The following is a 26,745-nucleotide window of genomic DNA, read 5'->3' as shown; positions in this document are numbered from 1 at the left end:
ATACCCGTCCGCGGCGACTATTATATTATTATTACACTATATGTGCGAGTGCGTGAGAGAGTACGCGATCGCGGGGGCGATCTGACCGTTGGCGAACTCTGTATGATGCACTGCGAACCGCGGGGACAACGCCACTCCCTTGTGCCCACCACCGACATACCTCCCGAATATTGCGGGTACGCTTTTGCCGGGATCACATCGAGTCTGATGCACTCGGCGGTGTCTATAACGGTGCCTCCTACTCGCGATATACCATCGTGAAACGATAGTGTTGTAGGATCGGATGCAGGAGGGCTGCAGCTACAGACCCTATATACGTACATAAAGGTGACGGTGGCGTTACGTGTTCACAACAAGACTCGCGCGGCCCGAGAAAATTGGAAATTTTGTAATAATTTTGTTCGGTGGTATTCTCGAGGAGACGTCATGGTTCTAGTAATCGGCGTTTTGGTCGTTTTGTCGACGAGACACGTATCCGCGGTATATATGGCCAACCCGAGAAACCCTGTTACCGCAACGTGTTCAAAAACCAGCGTCATTCATTTTATTGACCCATAATCTCGAACCTCTTGAACGCATAGCCATTCTCTTCGAGTGCCTCTTTGCCACCACCCTACCTATTCTTACCCGGAGGCAATTCAGTAGCGTTGTCGGCTGACGACGTGATGAAAAAAATAATTCGACAAGCACCACTTAAAAATCCGCAATCAAAGCATATGACGCACCGACCCCATTGATGTTTAACCCAATTTAAGACGAGAAGAGTCCCAAAGTCATTATCCGAGAAGTCTCGCTTCCTCCGTATCTACATTATTCCGTCACGGCACTCTTACGAGTATAAAAAGAGGGGTCGAAGGAAGGTTTCGTTGCCTGCACAACAATTAGGTCTGAAGCCAAAATCATTTTCCTTTTTTCTAACTTTTATTATTTGTTTTAATGCAATTAGTATGGGCGAAAAAATTCGACACCATATTAGGAATCATCTATACCGGCAAGTGTAGTGCCCGGATACCAATTTTCTTCCAAACACGCCGAACCAGATAACCTGTCATCATGCGCCGGGCGTTGCTGCGACGTTGCCACGGCGCGTCAGAATCGCTCGCTCGAGTTCCACGTTTTTATTATTGATTTAAGACGAGGGACAAGATGCGGTCTCCATGGCAACGTCGGACCCAGGGCAAAGGCGCGAAAGAGTGTGAGAGAGAAAGACAGAAACAGCTACAGAGAGCAAGCGAGCAATGGCGAGGAATCGCGCGCGGAGAGGAATGGTGATGCCGCTCAGCCGCTCGCTGTGGTGGATAGGACGTGCCACGCCCAAGAGGTGGCGCGCTGCTGCGGATGCATTGCGTTCTTCCCTTACACTGCACCCCGGTAACCCGCCGACGAGGTTTATATATACTACCCCATACGTTGCGTGACCAGATGCCCACACCATAGCGTACTTGACCTCCTCACTTCCGTCAACCACGAGTACGTTACGAAAAGTATGTCGTAGGTACTCTATCAATGCGCAATAAGCACATAAAACTGTATGACATGTCAATAAAAATTGACGCATGTACTCCCGGAGGACTAATGCAAAGTAATACTGCAGTCTATCGCCCGCTAAGGGTCTCGTCACAATTGCAGTATTTTCGCCATTGAGTCCAAATAATGATTTCACTGCTATAATAATAAAACAATATCATGCCACGCTATAACAGTATTAGAATTAAACCTTATTCCGTGCCCATGCATACCTACTCGATGGTAAACGATTTACTAAACTCATAGTTACCTAGGTAACGTAATGTAAGTAATTACTTACTTATTTTTTAAATTTAATACAGAGAAAATTGTTTAATGTAAGTAAAACTAATTAAACCTAGTTGAATAAAATGATAAAATCTAATTATTGTATTCAATAATATTGCATATTTAATTTAGAATGGATATTAATCTTATCATAAATCGTTGTAATATGATAATAATAATTAATAATAACAATTGCTGAATTAAAACTATCTGCATTTGAACTAGAAAAATACTGAGCGCATGTGGTTCATTCCCAATTCCCTATGAATTTTTGATAAAATCACATACATATTATTTTAGAATGTTGATAAGACATATTCATAGATATAATTCATTAATAATATTAAACAATGATCCTGATGAATAAAAAAAATGAAATATTATCAAAAACAATGTTTTTATTCAATTGTACGTAAAAATGTTAAGTGAAAATATAAGAAAACCCTTATCATTATGCCATTTCAATTTTTAAATGACGATCAACGACATAATTGATCTAGTATAACAATTTTTCCATAACAATAGATATGCTTAAAATGCACTTCAATTACAGAATCTCATAAGTATATATTATTATACCATATCAATTCATTTTTCTATCATTATAGAAAAGAATGATGGTAAATATAAGTTTTTTTTTTTTTATTATTATTCATTAACATATAGCAATGAGTCATTAGTAACTGAAGTGACAAAACAATTTTGTTGATGGTCAGAAAAAAAATATAATCATTTGACTCAAAACATATTCTTAATTTTACTGCTATTAACTTACTGTAAGTATTAAGTATTTACATTAAAAAAATTAGGAAGAATTGTTGCAAATTGCAACATTATATTTATATTATTACGTAAGCTTTAAGAGCAAAAAAAAATGTTCATATTATATTATAATTTCCTATTTTCTAACATTTATATAATTTACAAAATAAAAAAAAAAATAACAAATAAATATAAATTTTTTGTTGGGACAGATATTTTTTTTTAGACAATTTTTTAAATAACATTATTTTGAAAAGCTGAGTCGATATATCAGTAAATTTTTATTTCTAAAAATAAAGTTATTTTCAGTATAATTTAAATTTGAGTCACGCATAGATTGTGACAACAACAGTTCTGTCCCATAGGGACTTGATGATTTATTCAACAATTTCATTAACTGTTAGATAATGTGTTAACATTTTAGAACAATAAGGTGCTCATACCACCCATTTCACTTTGTTCTTTAACAAAAATTTCAAAATACTGGTATATAATAGTAACAGCTAACAGGATACCAGTGCCTGATCCAATGGCACCCATGAAGTCAGCCAACACAGATAATGCACCAATACAAAGCCCTCCAAATGCTGCAGCAGTAGGTATATAACGGTTCAATTCGTGAATCATAGAGTTGTCCCTGTGACCACGCATAACCATTTGTTGTTCTTTTAATTGTTTTGCAACCTATAACCATAAGTATTTTTAATATAGTATATGGTTAACATAAATTCATGAATTAAATTGAATACAATTTGCTATACTAACATCTTTAGCAGATGATCCAGAGACTTCAATCCAAGTTTTGGAGAAGAATGCACATGATCCCAACATAAATACAATATAAAGAATAGCGTGAATAGGATCTTCTGCAATATGAGATAGATTTTCTGGTGGAGATAAATAATAGCACAAACCACCAACTGGATATGCTCGAGCTGGTCCACCACCACCAACATCAGCCCATACACCCAATAAATTTACTAGTATGTTACCATGGAATTTGACAGCCAACATCTATGAATAATTATTTAAAATATGAGTATTTAATTATTTAATCACAATTTAAAAAAAATTTTACCTGAGATATAACATATAAATTTGATACTAAAGCAGATTGTAAAATGATAGGAATGTTAGATGTATAAAACAATTTGATTGGATAGCTGCTATATTGTCCACGATATCTGGCAGACTTAATTGGTAGATCAACTCGGAAACCCTATATCATATACATATAATTAAAATCATAATTTATTTTTTTTTTAATTTAAATTCTTACTTGGAAATATATTACAATAGCAAACACCAATACAGTTGCTAATAAATTCATCAAATTTGGTAAGTTTTGTCTATAAAATGCTTCCCTGAGTGCTCTAACTTTATCTTGTCTTGTAGCCAATAAATGGAACAAGGCAATAACAGCTCCTTCAAATTCAGTACCTCGGCCTGAAACATAAGTATAGATTTATTAAAACTGATTGTAAAATAAGAATTAACTTATACAACAATGTATAAAATAATATAATTTAATAAAATTCACCTGTGTTAACAGTTGTCGGACTGAAAGCTTTCCAGACAATTGTTTCACAAATATTGGTAGCAATGAAAAGTGATATTCCTGAACCTAAACCATATCCTTTTTGCAAGAGTTCATCCAATAACAAGACAATTAATCCAGCCACAAACAACTGAATGATGATTAACAAACATACACCAGCTCCTATTTCACTGGGATCGCCATACATACCAGTCATAACATAAACAATTGCTTGTCCAACAGTAATAACCATACCAAACACTAAAATCAAAATTAGTTTTGATTAAGTTAATAAAATAACTATATTTTAAAATATAAATCTAAAACATACATTTTTGTGCTCCATTAAATAATGCACGGTCTTTAGGAGTATCACCAACTTCAATAATTTTAGCTCCAGCCAACAATTGCATAATTAGCCCAGAAGTTACAATTGGTGAAATTCCAAGTTCCATTAAAGTACCTCGATTTGAAGCCAAAATTACACGAATCCAGTAAAAAGGATCTGCGGAGTCTGAGCTCATAATTCCAAACAAAGGTATCTAAAAACAATATTTAAAATTCTGAATGCAATAAAAATGGTTATAAAATAAAATAACTTACTTGACAGCAAACCAAAAAAATGAATAAAGTAATGGCAGTCCATAATACTTTTTCTCTGAATTGAATCTACGCAAAATAAAAATATATAATTGGTAAATAAAATAAAATAAATTATTTAATATTGATTTCAAAACAAATATAAAGGTTATTGACAATTAAATCTTTGGTATCAGCACATACTTTTAAAAATATACACAATAAACCAATAATTAGAATAAATTAAAATTAGAAATAAAATCTAATATAACCAATAAATGAACTAAAATAAATTTATCAATTAAAATGATAATATTAATCAATGTTTATTTGCTTAACTGAAATATCATTGTCATAAACAACAAAAATAAATTAATTTAATTTGGATCTGCTAATTATGGCACATGTGTCATTTAGTTTGTTTTGTTATTAGTGACCTATAAATATCCTTTTAACATAAATACTAAATAGTTTTAACTTTATAAACTATGTTTAAATACTTACTTTTCGTTCAGGTTTAGCAATTTCTGGCAATATACTGCAGAAAGGTTTAATTACTTCTAAAAATTTAACTGAAACAAAAATAAACAAATAAATTAATTAAATACTAGTATTACAATGATTTGTTTTAAAAGATCTTAAATATATATGTAGCCTAAATTTGGAATGAAATTTAAAATATTGTACATTTTGATAATATACAATATTCAACTAGTTGTTTTTTAAATATCTAGGAATTTATACAATGATAGTGCTAGATTTTAGCTAGATAAACTAGCTGAAATACATGTTTATTTAGTCACAGGTGTGTGACAGAAAATATAAGCAAATAAGATTTACAAACACTATCTTTTTCAAGAATACTTAACACTATTCATTTTTTAAGATTGACAAATCTAATACAAGTTATTAAACAACAAGTAGGTGTAAGAAAGGTGCCAAATGTACAATACCAACAAAATAAAACATGACGTTACATAGAATTAGTATTTGTTTACAAAATACAATTATAAATTAATCACTAATAGTTATTAATCATATGATGACTTAACAGATAGCTAAATCATATAAACCCATGCTTGTAAAATAAATTGACTTGTACAATTTATATTTAATTATGCTAATTTTATTAATTACAATTTATGTTTAACTATTTAAAAACAAAAAGCCCAATCATTTATGCAAATATTCAATGACACGTTTATGAATGACTTAACAACGATTTCAAAAGATCAAAATTCGAAAACCTGACCCACTTTTTAAAAATGAAAAAATCGAAGAAATGTTTCAAGCCAATTGTTTTAGAACTCGTAATAAAGAGTTTTAAAAAAGAAAGAAACATATATTTAAATGCTGAAGTGTAAAACAATTTACAGCAGATGCCTGTGGTCAACAAGTATCTCTAATTTAAAGAGGTCCTTCCACAAAGGGTTAAAGAAAACTCAAATTCAAATGTTTAAACCAAAAATTAAATGAAAAATAACCAGGTATAATAATACTCAATAATACTTACAACCCATTATGATAGATTTGTGTTCGTGACAGTCTTTTGGCTTCAATTATTAAAGAACATCAGTGGTAAAACGACACGTATTTAACGTCAGGAACCATAAGAGACGAGTGATCGGCAAAAGGTGGACGACACGGCAACACAATACGGTTTACTTTCAATATTTAGTGGAACGTACAACCACGTAGCGGCTTGACCGACAACATCAACACGAACACACATGAAACGATTTTTGTCGATGAGTCGGCGACACGTATGGTGTACGCATACCAAAGAGGTTACAAATACGCCTTTCCACGGATGATGTACATAGGTATATTTTACAATTTTTGTTATGCAACGCTGGACGTAGTGACACGGGATTAGTGACGTAACATCTACACTGCAATACGGCTACGGCGTCCAAATTCGATAGCAACACGTAATAAACAAAATTGAAAATATTATGAATACGGCAGCACATACATATTATTAATAACACATACAAATTATTAATAAATATAAAATACAAATATGACAAACATAATAATACAAACAATTAACATAGAATCCAAGCGACGTATGGTAATCAGCATACAGTAACGGATTTCGATTTATTCATGATAAAATAAATGTATATTGTCATGGATTTATTATTATTGAATTAAAGTTAACGATTATAGAGCGGTAGACAATTTCTAACAATAATATTGTGAATTTAAATATTAAAATTTTTTTTAATTTCTATTATTTTCGATAGGATGAGTATAATAAAATCTAATCTAATTTGCTCCATTAGAATTTAGAAATTTAGTCTTGAAGGCTAATGTGGATCGTTAACGACTGCCGTGGAGCCGTTCACGCAGTATCATAAATATTCAAAATAAATAAATCTATTTAAAAAAAAAAATAATTTTATTTATTTATTTCAGTGGCGTTGACACCACGATTACAAATCGACTAATTCGAGTATGCAACATGCAACATGCGTGCTGCGTATAGCTTGTCAGCTTGATAGTTGATACTTCTGGTACCGGTATACAGGAAACCGGATACATTGCTGAAAAATCACGGTTGTAGATTTCTATATAATATATCTGTGTGAAAAGCAGAACACCAAAGCCCTTTATCAAAATAGACCATTACAAGCTAAGTGTTTATCAGTGACCAGTGTTATCATTCATTATTCACTGTATATAGTTGTCCTACAAAGTACAATTGTCCTAACCTCTAAAATTATATGATAATGTTATAAAATAATTAATGCGAGATAACAATAATAGATTACCGATTCACCCGTCATTGTAGTGGCGTAGTTTTTCATTGAAATTTTCTAATAATTTAAGGTTTTATTTTATTTCAAATTTTAAATTTAATTTGATTTTGACTTGTTAAAATGAATAAATAATTTTTATTTGTTTTCATTCATCAGCTTAATTTCCTGTAACATCATGTTCACAACATTACGTTCACTCATTCACCCTGGGAATGGTTTACTCCTTTCAGTAAGGGGCCTTAAGTCTGATTTACATATAAAATGGGTCCGACCAGAAAAAATTGCTTGTTGGGATCCCAAAAAATCTGGTGACTTATCACCTTTGGAACAACTAGATATGACCAAACCTCCGTTGGAATTTCAAGATTCCGAAGAACTAAAAACGTAAATAATTGACAAATCTTGATACTTTTTAATAACATAAAAGGTTATAATTATAGTCGTTTTTATTAATAAAATTATATTTTAGAGCTAACGAATATGTGCGTAAAGTCTTTTCATGTAATTTTATGGGACGGCGATATGCAACACAACTAGCTCGTCAACAGCTCATTGATAAAGTCAAAGCCAATAATTTGGATTGTACATCATGTGAAGTTCAAAGTAAGGTTATAATGTAATAATATTGATAGATACAAATTATATTTTTATTTAAAAAAAAACTATAGATATTAATTTAGAATTATAATTGCGGAGTCTGAAGATTTGTTAAATTGTTTAGTGCCAGTTTATTTAATGATTTAAATGTCCAATGCAATAGGGCCCTTAAAAATTGATCAAATAGAACTTTTGATAGGCACTCAATTAAAATAATACTTTAACTTAGGGCACATTAAAAACTTTTTTTATCTTAACTAAAGTAACAATAATACCTACATACAATGTTGAACTTAAGCACTCAAAATACATAAACAATTATACTCAAAATTCACAAAATCTACAAAAAAACACTCAAAATAAATACAATTGAGATGTAACCTCAACTGATACTTGATAAGACATCATATTCAAGAAATGCATTATATCATAATATATCCACTTTCATAAGTATTGCAATTGGCATATAAAAAACCTTAAATAATCATATAATATTATGAAAATAATGTTTTTTGATAAATACTTTAAATTTCCTACTTAATACTGAATGTATTAATATACACTTAAATTAATTAACTAATCAAAAAATGGGAACGGCAACAATTCCAAAATAAAAGTTTTACCTTTCAAGTTTATGTTATATAAAACAAATCATGTATTTGTTATGGTATGTGCTAAAGCAATCATATAATAATGCACTTTGCATTAAAATTGAAGTCTAATTAAAAAACAATTAATATTTAGTTGCCAGTATGACAGCGAACATTCGTAATCTTCAAGAACACTACAAGATAGCTCCAAGAGATAAAAACTCTAGAGTAGCATTAAAAGAAATAATAGATAAACGTAAAAAGAGGCTGAAACATTTACGAACTTGGGACTATAAGAAGTTTGAATGGTTATTGGAAAATTTGGATTTAAAGTATCATTCTCACCCGTAAGTAAATTACATAATAATTTTACAAAATATATGCATTGATAATAAATTCTTATTTTTGTTTAAAGACCGTATGAACGGGTAGAAAGAAAAAAATCATTACGTCGTCTAACATCTCAATGGTGTGATGAAGTAAAATCAAAAAAATTGGCTGAATACCGTAGTCAGTTAGATAAAGAAAAAGAAAAGTTTTTGCAACAAAAATTGAAAACATTAGAATGGGCTAAAAAAGAAGAAATTGAATGCGGAGTAACACCAACAATAACTGATGCTGACATTGAAAGTGCCCGTAAACAAATAGAAGAATGGAAAACCCTAAAATCAATTCAAGAATAACAGTGTAAATAAGAATTGTTAAAATAAAAATTTAAATTCTTTAATGTTAAAAACAATTCTATAGTATTAAATTATTTTTTTGATTTATGAATCTTTTATCTTATTGTACTTGGTATTGTACCAATTTTTGAAGCTACTTCTTGCCATGTATCTAAAGCAATTAAATTTGCTTTCTGTTGTCCTTCTTGTAGAACTTTACTCAAATATTCAGGTGCATCTATTAATTTTAAAATCTCTTGACGAATAGGGGCGAATTTTTCCACTAATGCTTCTGCTACTATAGATTTATACCTGAAAAACAATGTGAAAATAATTATCAATGGTTTTATATTTATATTATATAAGTAAAAATATAAAAATGTTAGTAATATAGAATAAAAAATTAAAACTTAATTACCGCCCAGTGTCCAAGAGCGAATTTTCTTCACAAATATCTTCTGGTAATAATCCACAAATAAGTGAATGCATAGTTAGAAGCGTTGAAACACCAGGTCTATTTTCAGGGTCGTATGTTATTTCAGATTTACAATCTGTAACAGCTTTTTTCACTTTTTCTACAATGACATCTGGTTCATCCGTAATTTCTATTCTTCCACGAGGATCTGGATGAGACTTAGACATTTTTTTCATAGGGTCACGAAGATTTCTGATCCTCGAAGAACAATCTTCTAAAGATAAAATTGTAAACCTGTACATTAAAGTATATTATACTGTATATATAAATTATGTTTATTTTGTATTTACTTTGAATAAGGACTTCAGGTACAGGAAATGTTTCACCAAAGCGTTTATTAAATGTACGAGCTAAATTATGAGCCAACTGCAAGTGTTGAATTTGATCTTCGCCAACCGGTACTTTAGTTGCTCTATAACAAATAAAAAAGGACAATAACGAAAACATTAGATAAAAAGTATTGTTGATTACTTATATAAAAGTATGTCAGCAGCTTGTAAAACTGGATATAAGTACAAACCGAGAGGAACATCTTTCAAAGTTGAAGACTTTTCTTTAAATTGAGGCAACTGACCCAATCTAGGCATAGTAGTCAAGCATCCAAGCACCCAACTTAATTGTGTATGTTCAGGTACCTTAAGATTAAATTGAATTTAAAATCTGGTAATATATTTGTATCATATTATAACTAAATTAGTAAATTTCTATAAAAAAATATAATTATAATGTATTATTAAAGTCTTAACATTTAACTATAATAAAACTACATATTATACAAAAAATAAATAGTATTTTTAATCATAATTAAAAATTTTGAATTACCTGAGATTGCAAAAATAGAGTACTTTTTTCAGGATTGATACCACACGCAATTAGACTAGCTGTCATAAGGAAAACATTTTTTTCCAATTCCTTAGTATTCTAATATAATAAAAATACATCAATACAAGTCGTAATTTACAACTAACAGACAACATTCAACTAACATATGGCAAAGTAATAGAGTGCATGTCAACAATACTGAATATGACTTCTTTATTTTCATTTTGTAGCTGAGCCCACTTGGACACAGCACCAAAGTAATTACCTAAATGTAGGGTTCCTGTTGGTTGAATACCAGAAAATACTGTCTCTTTCCATTTAACCTAAAAAATATTGAATCAATTATGAAACATGTTAAAAATTATAAAATAATTAGCGAGATCACTTACATTTGAATGACAAAAACGTACAAGTGTATGACAACAAACAGAAATCTTCTTTAAAATCATAATGTTTAAAAAAATTGTTTAATGTATATTTATGATGATTTGTATCAACTGAATGCTAAAATCAATAGCAAATGTTTAAACAATTTTTATTTAAGCTAACATTAAGCAGATAACCATTATTTTATTATGAATATGGAAATCACAAAAAAATACAACTGAAAACTATTATTTATGAGTAAAAACATGAACTAAGAAATAAAAGTTATGTTATATAGTTATTTACTAAAATAATCGAGACTGAAGACCATAACTTAAAAGTCATATTATTAAGACTTAAGTACTCAATATTTAAACAGGTAGTGAATATGTCAATCTGTCTGCTCACTGCTGTCGTCAAAAGCAAAAAACAGTATGCAGTAAGCGGTAAGCACAAACCACTATATAAGCACTTATGCAGAAACCCCGGAAAAAAAGATAACAATTCTATATCTTCTAGTGACCGTGATAACAACCTACAACTAATCAAAATGCATAGGGTAACTTATAGGTTAGGTCTAAATGGCAATGGTAACCTTGGATAACCATAGAGTAATATTATTACCACAGAATAAATTAAGTATCATTTGAATGACGGTAACTTTACTCAATAGACCTTTTAAGGAGGAATGCTTTATATTCTGTCGTACCGCCTACTGGTCAGTCTTAATACCATAGACTATTTTAATCTCTTTTTTTAGACCTTTTAATTATGTTTGATACAGTGTATGCTTAGGTGATCTCTCGTATGTTGGTGTCACTGTTTAAGAAATACCTGCTTGCGTCCAATTTTTATCATCAAACAATTTTTTTTTCTATTTCAAGTTTCATTCTTCATTTTAATAATAATTGTTTTGGAGGGTACACGCCGCCGCCGTGTTTGTTTATAATCTTATATTTCCTTTAGTTTGTAACGTGTGTCTATAGTATTACGTATAATACCCATACTATTTTTTAAGCACGCACGGTATTAAATCGACTTTTCAGACATCGAAGTTTGGTAAGGTTACTTGTTAATGAACATTGTTTGATTACCAATTTCATCTTCACAATGTCGGTTGAAAAAGATATAATTAAAATTCAAAACAAACTACAAAACATGTCTGATGAAAATGCTGACCAAAGCCAAGCCCTTGATTTATTGAAAGCTCTTAAAGAACTGCCGATCACACTGGACATACTTACCAAGACTCGAGTAGGAATGACTGTCAATTCATTCCGAAAAAGCTGCAAAGATGAAGAAGTAATTACGTTTTCAAAAGCATTGATTAAAAATTGGAAAAAATTATTAAGTGGTGACAAGTCTGTGCCTCAAGAACCAAAGAAAGATAAAAAAGAGCGCAAGAAATCAGAGGAAAGGGAGCAAAAAATAGATGCAAAGAAAGATACGCCAAAACCAGTAGTATTTCCAACACCATCGACAACAGATGCGATTCGTCTTAAATGTCGCGATTTATTAATCACCGCATTGAAAACTGAAGACGATGAACTTGGAGGTTGTGCCTCGATTGAAGAATTGGCTGATGAACTAGAAGATGCTATTTATTCTGAATTTAAAAACACTGATGCTCGTTACAAAAACAGAGTAAGAAGTAGATATTCAAATCTAAGAGATGCTAAAAACCCACAACTAAGAAGCAATTTCATTGCTGGAGCTATTACTCCTGCTCAATTAGCTAAAATGACTGCTGAAGAGATGGCCAGTAACGAGATGAAAACATTGAGAAATAGACTCATCAAAGAATCTATAGATGATGCTCAATTGGCGACTGTACAGGGAACTTCAACTGATTTATTGAAATGTGGTAAATGTAAGAAACGAAATTGTACTTACAACCAAATCCAGACAAGAAGTGCCGATGAACCAATGACAACCTTTGTTATGTGCAATGAATGTGGTAACAGATGGAAATTTTGTTAGATTAATTATAGAAATATTTAATTTAGGTTTTGTTGGAGCACCTAATATGTATAATAATTGTATTTTTTCTTCATTTTTTACTTTAAAAAAAAAATTGAAGTTGATATGCCTACAAATTCATTATTCACTAATAGAACATTTTTTAGTATTTAAAGAAAACTCATTTGTGAGATCGGTTTTATGTACCTATGACTTATATTTAATACATAAATAAATTTATATTATTGAGTGTGACTTTAAAATTTTTATATTTTTATAACTTAAGAATACAATAACCATAAATATTTTTAGTCAAAATTGGTTGAGTGTATAAAAAGCTTTACACTGATTATATAATTAATGCCTATTCGTGGTAAATTTTAATAAATTATTTAAAATTAAATATATAATTTTGATCTTACTTCAAATTAGCAATTTAAAATAATAATGTATATGTATATCGTATATAATGAATTATGTTAAGCTCTTATAATGATTTTTTAATTTATTTTTTTTAAGTTAAATGTACTGTATTTTGCATACTACCTAAAATATTGAAATGTATTCAGTAAAAATCTTTATTTTCTGAAACATTGAAAATTACTTATTACTTAATAACTTATAATATAATTATTCATAATAATTTCATGTTATTGCCAATATATATATATAAATATTATAATTTATAACTAATAATAATAAAGAAAAAATTGCATTGGCTAGTAATTCACTTTCAAAATAAACTTATACTTTTTACACATATTATTTTATTCCTGGAATTCACAAACTTTTTTTGGCTTGTACGGAGAATCAGTCATGTACCTCTAATTAGACAATATATATTTATTTAAAATTACAATACATTTGTAACAATTAAAATACATAAAAATAATTTATTTATATCTAACAATATATTTAATATTAACATATATAGAACACAAAATAATAATATTAATATTCTGTACTACTACCTCACGGTCTTCTGCAGTTTGAGGAGCACTGGTTTATATAAAAATTAAATAAATTGACATTTGTTAAAAAAATAAAATATTGAATGTCAAACAAGTTTGATAAAATATAATTAATATACAATAATGAACGATAATATTCTAAATTATTGGAATATATATTAATAGATTAATTTTACTGTAAGAAAAGTTATCACAATTTTGCAGACACTTTCAGTTCTTCAACACCAATGGCACCTCTATGTTTCCATACTCTATAACGGGTAAGATCTTTACGGGTCACAACACCAGTTACCTGAAATAAATTGAGTATTAAAATCATCAGTTATATTATCTTACCTGAGTAATTATCTGTGTAATAAATACCTCATTTGAATCATTAACGACAACAATATGTCTAAGACCCATTGCTCTAAAAAGCCGGAAAATCCTTGGCAATGATGCCATCTAAATAAATAAATAGTTCAATATTTTAGTTTATATGTAATAAAGATAAACTGAGCATTTAATTTAAAATTGTATGTACTTACATCTTGTACAACATATGGAGATGGGTTCATAAATCGTAATAGATCAACTGTATATTGCCTTTCACTGTCCAAGACATTTATATTCTAAATAAAAGTATAATACTTTCTGTTAATTAATAATTTTAATGTTGTACCGAAAAGCGTTCATAACAATGTATAGTATCTACTACCTAGTACCTATGAACCTTTTAATTATCGTACTCCAGCGGCTACCAATTGGCTACTAGCTGAAATTTCGATTCTGTTATCAAACTACAAACTCTTTACTATTTACTTTGACATATGTAGATAAATTACAAATATAATAATTAATTTTATACATTTGATCAGAGAAGCATTATCAAAATATTAAATATTTATAGCGATTGGCTAAAAATAAAAATTAAAAAAAACACTCATTAACTAATATTTAAAAATAGTAATATGTTTAATTCCTAGATATATGAAATTTTATAGTGTCAAAAAATAAAAGTAATAAATATATTTATTGAAATAATAATTGATATTTTTAAATTAATGTATCCTTAATCCTTAATGAATATATTTATACTTTTAACTTTTACATTATCCATAGTTTTATAAAATAATAAAATATAATTATTGCATAGTTGTAATGGTTTATTTATTACAGCAGCTAACAACTATATTCATTAGTTGCAGTATGTGTGTCTATAATGAACAACCTAAATTAAATTCTATAATAATATTTCAGAGTATGAACACAGAATCAAGACTTATCTATGTTGGCTACTGGACATACAATAACCAAAAAGCAACCCCATAGCTGTATTTTATTAAACTCAAATTAATTATTTTACACATAGTCTATACATAGAATTTCAGTATAAAAAAAGTCACAAATAACCCTTAAATATACAAAAATATATTCTTATTTATTTACTGACTCTTATTCAAGTATTTGAATAATTCCACTCTAAAATATTACTCATATAATAATAATATATAAACAAATGTTAAGTTTAAATGATAAAATATTTTCAATCATAAGTGTTTTATTAAAATAAATTAAAAAGTAATAAATGAAGAAATAAAAATGATAATGCATGTTTCAATCAAAATATATAAAAAATTTTACTTACATCTATATTTGAATATCTCGGGTAATCTTTCGGAAAGTAGTTAAAGAAACATTATCCCAAGCTGCTGGAACTTCATTGAACACTTTGTTTTGTAATAGTACAATAAGTTGAGATCGAAGTATCAATCCACGTAAACGACCATTAAGCTTATTGTTACCTCCTTCCTAAAATACAAATTACATTTAAAAAAACTATGATTCTACTTTTTTATGATATATGTTTAATTTACCAAATCAGTGCTAAAAACGTCATCAACTACTGGAAATCCATTGTATGTATATTTTTTTAAAGTATCCACAATTTTTCCTACTGATTCTTTTGATCTAAATGCAATGACTGGATAAGACATAACCTCACTAGCATATATATTTGATGATAGAGGTGGAGGATCCCAAGCCATTAATGGTATTCCACTCAATTGTATGTGAATATCATAAATACTCTAAAAAATAATAAAAATATTATGTAAAAGAAAATAAATATAAATATTTTTGAATAATAATATATTATTTATTTAATTACTTAAGTAACTAACCTCTGTAAAATAATCACCAATCCATTTTGCAGTTAAAAGACAAATCATAAGTGGTAAACCAAATGTTATATCACCAGTTGCTTCAATTAATATAACTGTAAGACTGATGGTCATACGAACAGCACCACCAAGTTGTGATGCAGCACCAACCAATGCATATTTTCCAACATCCTTAAATATAATTATGTATGGTGTATATCATTAAATTAATAAATATAAAAAATATTGAAATATATTATATATATACATAATGACAAAAAAAAATTGATAAGCCTTACTACATTTGGAAATATACACTGAACTCCAAGTCCAATAAGTCGTCCCCATGCTGCACCTGTAGCTAAACATGGAATAAACAGACCAGCACTAACACTTAAGCCGTATGTCCAAATTGTAAGTAAATAAAAGGAAATAGCAAAATACACTAATGTAGTTGCATCAAGAGATTCTGAAAAATGAAATGAAATATCAAAAATGTTTAGCAAAAGTTAAAATAAAAAAATATTTTAAATCTCAAAAATAATTAAACAAATAATTTACCTGTCGGATCATGGAAAAACGATCTAACTGAAGCTTCAGGAACTTGAAGCCATAATGATGCCATAGAGTTAAACTCACCATCGTTACAATTTAACTAAATACAGAAAACATATTCATGCTCAATTTTTCATAATAATAATAAATAACATATTATACAATTTAATTGATTTTCAGTTTAAATATTTCTGTCTACTGGCAAGGTTCTTATGATATTATAAAATAAGAACAAAAAAAGATTGGTTAACTAATAAAAAATACCCAAAAATATCCGCTATAAATTAATATTAAAATTACAAATAAAATTATTACAACCTGAACAGGATTTTTTGTTGGATCAAGGCCCAACGGTTTACAATCATTTTGCCATAACATTAACAAAACTCCCACAGTTGCTGTAAAACAACAAACCAGAACTGCTTCTAAGACTTTCTTCCAGCGATCCACCAAATGTCTGAAAAATAAAATGAAATATATACAATTTTGTATCACATAAATGTTTTATAATGATAAGTAGTATAATTAAAACAATATTAATACATAGTTTGTATGCATCTATATTTGACTTGATATTAATTTCATTGAATACATTTATGTTTATTGTGGTCTACAACATGACAAAGTATAAACACTGCAGCGTACTACCAACGCTCATTTCTATCAACCTCCTCTTTGGGACATAAACAAGGAGACTTGGTAGACTCTCCGACCTTACCCAACCATGGGAGAGGTAGAACAGAAGACTGAGTCAGTTATATTTACAAACACTATAAAAAGGAAAACATCATTTTTAATTTTTTTAATATCATTTATACGAAAAAAGTTCTTATTGTTTCAAAATCCATTATTTTTCAAACTTCAATTACTTTTTCTGTATTTCTGATATAAAAAAAATAAAAATGACATTGCACAGTACAAAATCTCTTCTGTATAGTGTAAAAATTTGATTGCTTAACTTGGGCTACAGCTTTAGTTGTCCTTGCTCATAAAACTATTTACTATGTTGTATGTTTGTAAGACATGCAGGTGAAGCGTCCTCTTAAGTCTATATGCATTATACATTCAATTTTGTATCTAGTATAAGTGTCTTATCATCACATTTTACACACAAATATTGACTGGACAGTGACAACCAATGATCATCGCAGTCTACATCAAACTCTTAATACAGTGGGTACCCTTTTACATAAATGAAAAATAAAACTCTATGGAAAATATTTTTAATTAAATAATGTTATACACTCTATTAATGGATCTATATTTTAGTTATATATTATTGAAGTTATTATTATTAGTTGAAGTTTTGAGTATTGTTAATTACTGGAATATATTAAGTATATTTGTATTAAATACAATACAAGATAAGAATAAATAAAATAACACTAAAAAATCCAATTGCTGAAAACAAGTGTCAGGATTAAAAAGATAGGTTAGTTTTAGTTTAATTATATAATTATGACTTCTATTAAAGTATTTTTTTTTTTTTTTGTTGCAATACAATTTAATTATATACAATAAGTTAAAAAATTATGATTTAGACAATCAAACAATAAATTACCTCATTCTAAATACGGTGAGTTTATAATTAAGATGACAAAATAACGCTCCAGTTAGTCCACCAATAATTCCCATAAAAATAAAGATTGGCAATTCAAACATTTGATAAGATAACGCAAAATCGCTAAACTTGCCAAAATTCAATAAGCCCCAATACGTTAATTCACCTATTTCATGATAAAATTAAATAAATGTTCAAAAATATCCATGTTTTATTCTTACTATATAGTTAACAATTATATTACCAGGGTGACCATGATATGCACTCAAAACTAAATTTAGTGTAAATGTTGAAATCATAGATGAAAAAAATATTCTCCAAGTAAGCCCTTGATTCCAAAAACTAGCTCCTTCTTCCAAACTGAATAATACACCACCTTAGAATAATTTATAAGTTGTTCAATACAAATAATAATAGTATTAATAAAATATTTACCAACTGGTGAACCAAAAGCAGCAGCAACTCCAGCTGCAGCTCCTCCAGATACAAAATCTCTTTTCTCATGGTCCTCCCTGAAATAATTTAAAACTCCAAAGTCCTTATGAAATGTGGTACTTTTCCCCTGGGAAATTCCAGCAGCTACAACTGCACCAGCATGAATCATGGGACCTTCCTAAAAAAAATTGAATTGATAAAAATTAATAAAAATTATCTAAACATTTAGCAATTTTAATCATATTTTATGTTTTAAATTTAAAATTTAATTTGAAAATTAACATTTTAAGTTATTAATGGTTATAAATAAGAGATATTTAGTCAAATTAAAACACACTGATGTTGATAAAAAATAAAAATATTAAAAAAAACTATTGAGCAAATATTTTTTTATAAAACATATAATAGGTCATTTTGCTCAAAACTGAACTAAACAATCATAAATGTGGATATATGGAATATTTTTGTTACTAAATAATGTAGGAAACAGACAAAATATGTTGATGTAATGGCCCAAGTTTGTAAATTATGTTTATTGCTTATATTTTCCTACCTAAAATTAATCTTTCTTTTCAAATTTTAACATTTCTTGCTTTGCTTAGAATCTTAAGTAGTAAATTAATACTATATTAATTAATAATTTACCTTTCCTCCACACATGCCTCCTACAACAGTGGTAATGACACCAATAACTTTTATAAATAAAGTTTTTATTCTAACTAATCTTGGTATTTTAATCCCATTGAGGTAACATTTCACTTGAGGAATTCCAGATCCCAATGCAACTGGCTAGAAAAATTTTATTAATTTTACCTGAATTCTAAATAATAATAAACATACTTACTTCAACATAAGCAACTAAAGTAGATCCAATTAAAACTGGCACAATATTGTAAGCCAATAATAATAAATATGGTCTCCACAAACAATCAGATTCATTACATTTGTCAATATCTAATAGATGTAAAATTCAGGAAAAATACTTAAAAAATGTATCGTATAAATATAAAATATATAAATTAAATAAAATTATAAAAGGATACATTTCTTGACTTGACTAAATTTCAAATCTGCAATAGTTTCTATTGATAAATCAATTATAATACCAATGGTAGCAGTGATTACACCAATCCAAAAGAAAATAACCCATCTCACAAAATTTTTCTTGACTACAAATGGGTAACCTTTTTTTCGTTCTTCATCACGATAAACATAGTTTTCAACAATTTCATAATCTAAACTCTAAAAAAAAATTATTTTGTCATTATTATTTAATACTAATAAAATAATTTTAAATTTTAAAATAGGTATTCAGTACACATTATTCAAATAAATAGGTCCAGGGATCCGGGAACCCCCTCCCCCCAATAGCTTACTAATAACATACAATGTACAAATAAATAGGTTAAACTAATATATTCATGTAGAAATGTGGTATGTCACATATAATAAGTAATCACAACAATTTACCACATGATTATATTTTACAAAAACTTAGCTTTCTGGAAGGTGCAACAGCAAAGCCATAGCCAAATCGTGGACTTCAATGTATAGGAGAAGAGGAATACATAATAAGTCCTTAGCACAGCATTTTCAATTTTGTCGTAATTTTGTTGATAGTTATGGACACCATTATGTATCACACTTATGTACATTTTTTTAGACTTGTGTTAAATTTAATAAATAAACTATTTTAACAACAATTAACTTTACAATTACTTCAATCCACAACTTGGAGAGACTGGTAGCACCACAAATGCCATTGCAAAGACTGTGCTTTTGAGTCTTACTCCTCAACTAAAATTGGTAGTTGACTCCAGGATGATCGGATGTATAAGATTGTAAATCAGTGAGTTTGAAGTAATAAACTTATAACTAATAAAAATCTATTATATTTAATTTATCGTTCAATATCTAAAAGTATAGGACATAGGTTAATGTGTATGATTCAAGGTAATAGGTACTATGTACTTCTAGCCATGGCCCATGATTTAACTAACAAACAGTGAGATATATTAAGCTTCTAAATTCTAGCCACTAAGGGTACTATAATTTATATCTATTATTATTTATTACAAATAAGTATATAACCTATATAGTCTACAACCATCAGATTCTATGGCTTAACATTTTTAGAAACATGAACATTTTGATATTTTTATTTTTGAGTTTTATCTTTTTTACAATTTATAGTCTGAATGAGAACAATATGAGTGCAATGAAATATTAAAGTAGCAGTGGCGGGTTTAAGGGGCTGGCTATAGAGGCATTAGCCCCTCCGCTCCTTGGGACTAAGCTATCTTTTTTTCTTAGGCGAGTATTATGATTTATCAATAATTATTATAAAATATCGTCATAGAAGAATAATATGGTTATTTATTAGTTGAATGCTCTGTATGGCTCTGACACACAGCGCGGTCCCTGTAAAATTATATAACTGCCTGCCTTGATCCACGTATAGTTAAGTAAATCCTTGAACCTCAATAATTAGCCCCCCCCTAGTGAATGATAAAACCCGCCCCTGAAAAGAAGTAATGAAAAATAATTATTTTACTATTACTGAATAAACTAAAATCAAGTAGACCTATTCAACTATTCAAAAATATCCAGTTACTAAATTATAATTGAATAATACTTTCAGTTGGATAAGTAGAAAAAAAAAATAAGTGCATTTGTTGATTTGATCATAAGAGGATAGTGGTGGTAGATATAGAAAATTCTGGACATCGCCTAATAAAATCTTTCTGCATGCTACTACCTATCACCATAGGCGTTTACAGACTTTATTTGCAGGGTATGTTGCTCACCCTTCCCTTTCATTTTTCTAAAATTAATTTTAAAAAACAACTACCATACTCCATATCAATATTGTATTACCATTTTTTAACTATTACCAGTTTAAATTATAAACTGAGACATTGTTCATGTGCCCCCAAACATCTGGCCGCAGGGTATGCAAGCGCATACTCTGCATACCGTGTGCGCACGTCTATGCCTATCACATCAATAAATTGAAGCATAAATTCACAGACTTTTATGTATATCTAGTATAGAAATCTGTACATGAATGCTACTAATACATATCAACTAGGTAACTAATAAATTATAATATAATCTCTACATAAAACTTGTGTAGTATAAAATACTTTTCTTTTTACCTATTTTAATTTAATAATATTCCTAGTTATCTAATACCTAATGTTTTCTTTAAATTTTAAATTTTATATGAAACGGAAAAGCATACATATTATGTATTTTACAATTATAATATACAAATAATTATATTAATAATAACTAACCTCATACTTTGCTGATAAAATATTTAATGATCCGATTGGCACTGAATCTTCTTTCTCGGAAAACGAATCAAACTTTTTATTATGAGACATAGTTCCGTATTTAGTCTATTTCAATCATTAAATAAAATTGTAAATTAAAACAACTGAATTATTAAAATAAAAACAAATGAAAAATTGTTTTTATAAGTGATACCTATCATGCTATATAATTGTCATAAACAGTGAGAAAACTTCTGAACAATTATATTAAATAACAACAATTTGTTCAATGATATCAATATTCACAGTTATAATCCTTAAGCAATAAACATGCTTGTTTTACTTTAAAACTGTATTAGCACAGATGGTATTAGTGTATTACAGATAACTGATGTCTGATGACTCAATTGACCAATGATTCAGACTGTTAGAACACAAAGCATAAACAAGATGTGCTAAGTTTAAATTGGAAATAATTATTATGCAAATATGTAATAAAAGTGTGTTTCAGTATATTACACAACATGATAAATAAATGAACAATATTAATTTTCATTGTTATACATTTATGATAATTGGTTACATAAAAATATTAAATTGTAATAAATTGTTGAAATTAAATATATTGATTATATAAAAATAGATAGTATTATTCATTGTGAAAATAAAATGGCCAACAATAATAATATAAGACAATAAAAATAAAAATTTGCTCAGTGAAACCAAAATTTGTTAGCAGATTAATTAATATACTTACAGTGAAACGGTTTTGGTTGCTGCTCATTTAACTGCTTTATAATTAACACAATAACTAAAAATGTACTAAAAATATCAATGTAATAAACTAATAGTTCACAGTTAAATATTTAATTAAAATAACCAAAATAATAAATTACATAATGTCTTAATTAGGTAACTTTCAACCTTATAGACAGCAAGAGCAATTTTTTATAAAGTATAAGTAATTAACATTAATTGTACGAAACAATTTATTATAATTTTGCACTTTATTGATAAATGATAATTCCATTGGGTACCTATGTTCTAGAGTGCTGAGTATTGAATAATTTAAATTAATAATTATATATTATTACTATAATATATTATTTTACTATTGTGATTATCATAGGAAAAAGATACTACCTTAAGGCATTCGGTATAATCTAAGGCCACGGTACTACATATGAATCTACTCTATGATAATACCATATATTATGATCTTTGATAATACATATATGTTATCATAGAACATGGATTATATTATCTGTAATTTATTGAAGATCCTCAAAAACCCATGAAGACTAGACAATCTGAAAATAGCCTTGAGTACCTACTTTTATAGTACAAAGCACGTAATTTAGGGGGGTAGGAACGATCAAAACGAGATATAGGTATATATTATAAAAACCAAAAATCACCAAACTTTGAAATGCTATATCTCGCTAAAAAATTAACAAAAAATAATAATTTGAACGTTAAAATTCATAAAAAATAGTCCTATTAATTAAGTACATTTAAAATAATAGGTTGCCATTTGAAAATCAAGATACCTAATAATTATTTCATCACTATTAAATAAAAGGATGAAAAAATATTGAAACAAAATATTTTGAAAAAAAAGCACTTGCTAAATAAGCGATCGGCACGTAAACTTTCTTGATTTTCATTTTCATTTAGTGAGATAGATTTCCGAAACCGGAGATCAGATTTTGTTGTTTGAGGTCATGTTAGATTTACATTGGCTAAATTAAGAGCAGTGAAGATTTTCAAAACTTTTATAGTTAATTCACTACAGAACTTCAAAAAAAAAAAAATTAAAACATATTTTATTGGGCGTTCTTTATGTTTTTCAGCTTTAGTGAATTAACGATTGAAGATAAAGTTCTGAAAATCTTCACTGCATTTCTCCTAGTCAATGTGAATCTAACAAGACCCCAAATAACAAAATTTGTTCTCCGGTTTCGGTAATCTACCACGCTAAATGAAAATCTATCAAAAAATAACTATTTTTTTTAATTATGAAAAATTAAATAATTTTTTTTGAACATTTTTAATTTCACATTTTGTATTAATTGATAATCCCTTGATTAAAAATCAAGAAAGTAAGATTAAAAAAGTCAATACTTGATGAAATAATGAGTATTTAATGATAAAAAAATCACTCTGTATCTGTATACAAAAAGTCACGTAATAATAAATATGTGTACAATTACTACAAATGTAAAATTAGTAGGTATTCATTAATTTGTTATTTTACATAGTTTTATCTAGTAATAGTTATTCAAACTTTTCAACTTGATGTTTTAATTGTTTTAAACAATCTAAACATGATTCTAAACGTTTTAAAAATTCACCTGATGAAGTAGCGGTCATGATGTGGACTTCTTTAAAAATTATTACATACTACATGCCACTCTTATTTTGTTTTTTAAATCCTCGACATTTAAAATCATAGCGTGTACATTTTTATAATTATTTTCATTACTTTCATACTTAGCTATATCTTAATTCGGATGTACGTATTATGAATGGCAAAAAGAACAGTAGGTACATTATAAAAACAAATACGTGTTTATTTATGTTTTATAATTTTATATGTCTAAAAATATATCAGATATTTAAAAATATCGAAAATATTATTTTGATTTTTGAGTGTAAATTTAACATACTTAAAATTTCTTCAAAAACTGTTTATTCGTATAAGTAGGTAATAAAACTTTAACACTATAACTTTGCCAATTTTATGATTAAAAAAAAACTTAAGCAAAAATTGTTTAGAAAAAAATACTCTCTCCGAATCTGTAAAAAAATTGGTGTTGCCATTTAAAAAAAAGTAACATGTATCATCTCGCATGCACGTATCGAAAGGGTTAAAAATTTGAAATTTATTTGAAAATGTGTATTTAAGACATAAGCGTGCGCACGGGGGAGGCAGGAGAGGCAGCTGCCTCCCCTGCGAGATTTTCCGCTTACCCAACATCTTATGTTATACAATAATACCTACCAATTTTTGATAATATTAAATAGTGATATGTTCAAATGTTCAATATTGGTATATTGGTACCTATGCTATTTTAAAATAATAAATATTAAATAATATTAAAACAAAACAAAATGCACATTTAAAATTTATAAAGAAGTAATAGACATTTTTAAAACATTAGACCCTATCACTAAACGATGTATATGGAATTTTAATACAACATATTACCTATTTAAAAAGTTGTTTAAATTATGTCTTCTTATTTAGTAATTTTTTTTACTCTCTTGATTTTTAATCAAGTAAGTATAGTAATTGAAATGAAAAAAGTCTGAATTTTTAAAACTTCAAGAATTTGTGTCAAATTGCAAAATGATAAAAATTTAACTCAGTTGTAAGGAGTAGGAGGATAATTAAGCTAACTTTAACATAAAATATTAATGAGAGAGATCCGATATCACACCCAAGCGGTATAACGATTTGAATCCACAAAAACGTCGTTGTGAACAGTTCCAAAATTTCTATTTTTTTTTTATTTTTTCCAAAATTATTATATCAAAAAAATTGGCTGATAGCTTATTAAAAAGGGATTATCAAGTAGATACAAAATGTGAAATTCAAAATTTTCAAAAAAAATTGTTTAATTTTTCACAGTTAAAAAATAGTTATATTTTGCTAGATTGTCATTTAACGTGGTAGATTACTGAAACTGGAGAATGGATTTTGTTATTTGGAGTCTTGTTAGATTTACATAGACTAGTAAAAGTGCTGTGAAGATTTTCAGAACTTTATCTTCAATCGTTAACTCATTACAAAGCTATAAAGCTGAAAAACATAAAAAAAACTCTCAATAAAATGTGTTTTAATTTTTTTTGAAACTCTGTAGTGAATCAATTATAAAAGATAAAGTTCTGAAAATCTTCACTGCACTTCTCCTAGTTGATGTGAATCTAACAAGACCCCAAATAACATAATCCGCTCTCCGATTTTAGAGATCTACTCACTATATGAAAATGAAAATAAAATACATATTGCATATAATTAATAAATTTTTAAAAATTGAAAATCAAGAAAATTTACATGCCGATCTCTATCTTGGCAAGCGTTTTTGTTATATATTCTTAATTATTTTTCATTATGTCTTCTTGATCGTTAAAGATATTATTATTAAAAAAGACTTATTGAAAACTCTTTTGGTCATTTTATGTTTAATCTAACTCTAAACCCTATAGAACAATACCATGGTTTAATAGAACTATATACTTGAGTTTGTGTGAGAATTTATTTAAATTATCAATGCTTCACATCAAGGTCTTAGCTGGGAAAAATCGGAGGAAGGTGTTTGGAGTCTTGCCTCTCCTGCCAAGAAGACCAGCGCACGCTTATGATTTAAGTACTCTCTTTTATTCGACGCATGATAGAAATAATCTATCATCTATCTTTCTTTCATGATTCAGCGTAAACGCCGTAAACTCCATTTCAATACAAGTTCATCCAACTAAAATATTTAGTAGTACCTCTTAACGTTAACACACTGTAATATACATATTACACACATAAAGCGTAAATTAGATAGTTATGTAGGAATTTGCATGTTTTCTAATATTAATTCATTTTAAACACAGCTTAATGATACAGAAATTTATTTCATAATACTAGGAGTCTACAGTAATTGCCCAATTTCTTCTTTTTTTTTTTACATATTTTGCATATTTTCCTTTTTTTCACATGTATTTTATTAATATTTAATTTTTCTATAAAAAATTGGTGTCTAAAAAAATTATATAAGTATACCTTAAGTAATATTCAAAGAAATTACTAATTAGAGACTTAGAGTATCATGTTTTCCTTGTCTATAGAACTATTTATTTGCATAAATATTTATATTATATGATTCTTATACAGGATATTTAAAT

General features: G+C 28.1%; 5 protein-coding genes across 5 annotated transcripts; 2 read left to right on the top strand and 3 right to left on the bottom strand.

Annotated features, from left to right (window-relative positions):
• Positions 1–2,781: 2,781 nt before the first annotated feature.
• On the bottom strand, positions 2,782–6,402 carry LOC113551304 (protein transport protein Sec61 subunit alpha). The gene is made up of 9 exons (XM_026953474.1): positions 6,186–6,402; positions 5,177–5,244; positions 4,697–4,762; positions 4,425–4,635; positions 4,097–4,354; positions 3,836–4,002; positions 3,635–3,775; positions 3,322–3,570; positions 2,782–3,240 (listed from the first exon to the last, which is right to left on the bottom strand). The coding sequence occupies exons 1-9, from the start codon at positions 6,190–6,192 to the stop codon at positions 2,977–2,979; spliced, it is 1,431 nt and encodes a 476-aa protein (XP_026809275.1). The 5' UTR covers positions 6,193–6,402; the 3' UTR covers positions 2,782–2,976.
• Positions 6,403–7,432: 1,030 nt separating this feature from the next.
• On the top strand, positions 7,433–9,366 carry LOC113551306 (28S ribosomal protein S15, mitochondrial). Its single transcript, XM_026953476.1, has 5 exons — positions 7,433–7,507; positions 7,594–7,821; positions 7,907–8,040; positions 8,779–8,971; positions 9,040–9,366. The coding sequence occupies exons 2-5, from the start codon at positions 7,613–7,615 to the stop codon at positions 9,305–9,307; spliced, it is 804 nt and encodes a 267-aa protein (XP_026809277.1). The 5' UTR covers positions 7,433–7,507; positions 7,594–7,612; the 3' UTR covers positions 9,308–9,366.
• LOC113551305 (tryptophan--tRNA ligase, mitochondrial) lies at positions 9,326–11,424 on the bottom strand. Its single transcript, XM_026953475.1, has 7 exons — positions 10,973–11,424; positions 10,748–10,906; positions 10,584–10,682; positions 10,233–10,396; positions 10,052–10,173; positions 9,705–9,975; positions 9,326–9,598 (listed from the first exon to the last, which is right to left on the bottom strand). The coding sequence occupies exons 1-7, from the start codon at positions 11,030–11,032 to the stop codon at positions 9,403–9,405; spliced, it is 1,071 nt and encodes a 356-aa protein (XP_026809276.1). The 5' UTR covers positions 11,033–11,424; the 3' UTR covers positions 9,326–9,402.
• A 397-nt stretch (positions 11,425–11,821) lies between these two features.
• On the top strand, positions 11,822–13,295 carry LOC113552981 (transcription elongation factor S-II). The gene has a single exon (XM_026956063.1). The coding sequence runs from the start codon at positions 12,060–12,062 to the stop codon at positions 12,927–12,929; it is 870 nt and encodes a 289-aa protein (XP_026811864.1). The 5' UTR covers positions 11,822–12,059; the 3' UTR covers positions 12,930–13,295.
• A 440-nt stretch (positions 13,296–13,735) lies between these two features.
• LOC113551230 (H(+)/Cl(-) exchange transporter 7-like) lies at positions 13,736–22,985 on the bottom strand. The gene is given in 18 exon segments (XM_026953347.1): positions 13,736–14,171; positions 14,243–14,323; positions 14,407–14,490; positions 15,507–15,535; positions 15,538–15,670; positions 15,736–15,948; positions 16,042–16,212; positions 16,320–16,489; positions 16,582–16,675; positions 16,894–17,032; positions 18,137–18,302; positions 18,381–18,512; positions 18,572–18,749; positions 19,217–19,360; positions 19,416–19,525; positions 19,615–19,813; positions 21,871–21,975; positions 22,607–22,985. Coding segments are annotated over 18 exon segments (2,277 nt in total). The 5' UTR covers positions 22,634–22,985; the 3' UTR covers positions 13,736–14,069.
• Between the last annotated feature and the right edge of the window lie 3,760 nt (positions 22,986–26,745).

This window comes from Rhopalosiphum maidis, chromosome 2 (genome assembly GCF_003676215.2).
Source record: "Rhopalosiphum maidis isolate BTI-1 chromosome 2, ASM367621v3, whole genome shotgun sequence".
Lineage (NCBI taxonomy): Eukaryota > Metazoa > Arthropoda > Insecta > Hemiptera > Aphididae > Rhopalosiphum > Rhopalosiphum maidis.
The sequence above is the reverse complement of the archived record's forward strand: the minus strand, read 5'-3'. Positions and strand labels throughout refer to the sequence as shown.

Coding starts and splice junctions, on each gene's coding strand:
- LOC113551304 (XM_026953474.1), bottom strand. Junction 4,636..4,696: donor TTTTTTTGGTTTGCTGTCAA/GTAAGTTATTTT, acceptor TATTGTTTTTAG/ATACCTTTGTTTGGAATTAT. Junction 4,003..4,096: donor TCCGACAACTGTTAACACAG/GTGAATTTTATT, acceptor CTTATGTTTCAG/GCCGAGGTACTGAATTTGAA.
- LOC113551306 (XM_026953476.1), top strand. CDS start 7,613: ATGTTCACAACATTACGTTCACTCATTCACCCTGGGAATGGTTTACTC. Junction 7,822..7,906: donor GATTCCGAAGAACTAAAAAC/GTAAATAATTGA, acceptor ATTATATTTTAG/AGCTAACGAATATGTGCGTA. Junction 8,041..8,778: donor TACATCATGTGAAGTTCAAA/GTAAGGTTATAA, acceptor ATTAATATTTAG/TTGCCAGTATGACAGCGAAC.
- LOC113551305 (XM_026953475.1), bottom strand. CDS start 11,032: ATGATTTTAAAGAAGATTTCTGTTTGTTGTCATACACTTGTACGTTTT. Junction 10,907..10,972: donor TACGTTTTTGTCATTCAAAT/GTAAGTGATCTC, acceptor AATATTTTTTAG/GTTAAATGGAAAGAGACAGT. Junction 10,683..10,747: donor ACTCTATTACTTTGCCATAT/GTTAGTTGAATG, acceptor TTATTATATTAG/AATACTAAGGAATTGGAAAA.
- LOC113552981 (XM_026956063.1), top strand. CDS start 12,060: ATGTCGGTTGAAAAAGATATAATTAAAATTCAAAACAAACTACAAAAC.